Source organism: Etheostoma spectabile, chromosome 2 (assembly GCF_008692095.1).
Source record: "Etheostoma spectabile isolate EspeVRDwgs_2016 chromosome 2, UIUC_Espe_1.0, whole genome shotgun sequence".
Lineage (NCBI taxonomy): Eukaryota > Metazoa > Chordata > Actinopteri > Perciformes > Percidae > Etheostoma > Etheostoma spectabile.
This window is the reverse complement of record NC_045734.1, coordinates 15,951,739-15,954,540: the sequence shown is the minus strand read 5'-3', so window position 1 is coordinate 15,954,540 and position 2,802 is coordinate 15,951,739. Positions and strand designations below refer to the sequence as shown.

The 2,802-nt window shown below is 46.7% G+C and overlaps 1 protein-coding gene across 7 annotated transcripts in view; it reads left to right on the top strand.

Moving 5' to 3' along the window:
• rbfox2 (RNA binding fox-1 homolog 2) overlaps positions 1–2,802 on the top strand; it is a 37,100-nt gene that overhangs the window by 8,599 nt on the left and 25,699 nt on the right. The window contains exon 1 of one of the 7 annotated variants that reach the window (XM_032529811.1): positions 1,104–1,556. The exons of 5 other annotated variants lie outside the window; for them this stretch is intronic. In XM_032529811.1, coding sequence (XP_032385702.1) covers positions 1,524–1,556 — 33 coding nt within the window. In that variant the 5' untranslated portion in view covers positions 1,104–1,523. Of the gene's footprint in view, positions 1–1,103; positions 1,557–2,802 lie in introns of those variants that run through there. One more of the 7 variants, XM_032529801.1, reaches the window with a different exon arrangement.

Here is a 2,802-nt window from a genome sequence, read left to right as displayed (position 1 = left end):
TGTTAGAATTCATATTATGGCAAGAACCAATCAGTCAGTCCGTCAGTCCGGAAAATTGCAGTGTCTTCGTGCAATGGAGAAAAAGTGACCGGATGGATTCTACATGCCTGATTCCCACCGTGAAGCATGGTGGAGGAGGTGTGATGGTGTGGGTGTGCTTTACTGGTTACAATGTTGGGGATTTATTCAAAATTGAAGGCATACTGAACCAGCATGGCTACCACAGCATCCTGCAGTGACGTGCCATCCCTCCGGTTTGCGTTAGTTGGACCATCATTTAGTTTTCAACAGGACAATGACCCCAAACCTCCAGGCTGTGTAAGGGCTATTTGACCAAGAAGGAGAGTGATGGAGTGCTACGCCTTCGTCACTGGACCTGAACCCAATCAAGATGGTTTGGGGTGAGCTGGACCGCAGAGTGAAGGCAAAAGGGCCGACAAGTGCTGAGCATCTCTGGGAACTCCTTCAAGACGGTAACTCTTTCAGGTGATTACCTCTTGAAGCTCATCAAGAGAATGACAAGGGTGTGCAAAGCAGTAATCAGAGCAATGGGTGGCTACTTTGCAGAAACTAGAATACAAGACATGTTTTCAGTTATTTCACACTTTTTTGTTACGTAATAATTCCATATGTGTTCATCATAGTTTTGATGCCTTAGTGATAATCTAGAATGTAAATAGCCATGAAAATAAAGGAAACCGTGTGTGTGTGTGTGTGGTGGTGTGTGTGTGTGGGTGTGTGTGGTGTGTGTGGGTGTGTGTGTGTGTGTGTGGTTGTGGTGTGTTGTGTGTGGTGTGTGTGGTGTGTGTGTGTGTGTGGTGTGTGTGTGTGTGTGTGTGTGTGTGTGTGTGTGTGTGGGTGTGTGTGTGTGTGTGTGTGTGTGTGTGTAAACATGTAAATTGTCAGCACATTTATGTAACAATGGGCATCTAGTGAGTGAGAGAGAAACAGAGTCTTCCTCTCCCAGTGGTGCCAGCAGCCAGTATCACCTACATGAAGAAAGAAGAGAGAGAGGGGAGGGATGCGACATGAGAAGGAAGCAGAGGGGAGGGGAAAGTCTGCAGGGGTGACAGAGGCAGAGAAGTAGGAGGAGGAGGTGCTAGGCTATCTGGGCGAGAGAGGAGGAGAAAGACTGGAGAAGAGACGGAAGAGATGAGCAGGCAAGGGCATAGCAGCAAAACGGAAGGCTGGGGGTAGAGGGAAGTAAGAAGCAAGTGGGAGAAGGAAAGAAAAGAGTGAGTGGGAGAGAGAGAGAGAGGGGAAAGGAAAATAAAGAAAGCAAGCGAGAAAGAGTGACAGGGACAGAGGCCAGAGGAGGAGGAGGAGGAGGAGGGGGGGGGGGATTGGCATGGCAGACCGAGCGAGCGGGGGCAGAGAGAGGGAGATTTTGAATCTGTGAGACAGACAAGAGAGACTGTGCTGGTGAGGTGACACAGGCTGGGAGAGGAAAGCGAGGCAGCGTGAGAAGAGGAAAGGAGCGAGACAGAGGAGCAACGACAGATTGAGTTGTTGTACAGAATACGATGATGGGACTGTACTATCCTTCCGTGTTGTCGGTGAGTGTTTATCTCTATCTTTTTCATATCCTCCTCTGTGTGCGTTTCTACTGTGTGTCTTTGCTGAGGCTCAGGCTCCACTGTACATGGAACGTCGTCAGAGCGGACAACACTGTCATTGAGTCATGATATGTTAAATAACTACCAACAGATGAGGATTCTTCTTGACCCCTTTTACTAGAGTGGTCCAGTCATGGCATTTCAGACTCTTGTTAGGAATCAGCATCCAGTTGCTATGGGGGAAATAAACACTGAAAATAGCGTAGTAGGCGTAGATGACAGCATGATACAGGCTTGGAGATTGTATCGCTACAATTATGAGTCGCTAAGGTGAAATGCGCGAGCGGCGATGTATTATTGTACGTCGTTGTTGTGGCATCTGTTCTCCTGCCCAGAGCTAGAAGCGCACACAATCTGAACATCAAGCGGTGCCACTGCCAGAAACTGTGCTCTGTCATGTATTATGTATGCTCAGAAGATACATACAGTACAGCATGTTAGTCTGTTCCGCTGGATGTAGCAGTATACATTTCTGCGGTAAACTCTTTAGATATTGCTGAGTAGAAACAGTGGAATAGGGGGAGGGAAAGTCTTTATTCTTTATTGCCTCTTCAGCTGTCTCTGTACATCGCTCAAGCCCTGTGAGCGAAAGGGACAGGTGTTCCCAGAACAGTTGTCTCTTTTTTTCATTTTTTTCTTACTCTGTCTTATTTTCCTCCTCCCTTCTGCATCTCTTCTATTCAGCTAACACCACCTCATTGTAATTTCTGTGTCACACATTTCACAAACAAGCAGACAGTGGGCTGCAAAGTTGGTGCGTGAAGTGTCTCGTTTATATCATTAGAGTGTGTGTGTGTGTGTGTGTTCGTGTGTGTGTGTTCGTGTGTGTGTTCGTTCCTGCCTATGCTTGTGTATGTGCTTCTCTCTCAGCCATACCTTGGATTCCTGCTCTCTTTATGGTTTGACCTCTTTTCTCCCTCCTCTTGCTCTCCCTGAGGCCCTGGCAGCTGTTATCTCAATGTTTTCCTCTAAGAGCCCCTGGAAGAGGGGGATGGGTTGGGATACGAGTAAGAGAATGGGAGCAGTAGAATAAAAAATTGATTTTTTTAAAGTGCTAAAATTATGCTTTTTGACTCTTATACCCTTTTCTTTATTGTGTTATATAACTTCGTCCACGTTATAGGTTTACAAAGTGAAAAAGCCCAAAGTCCCCTCCCAAAGGGACTTACCATCTCCAACAGAAAAC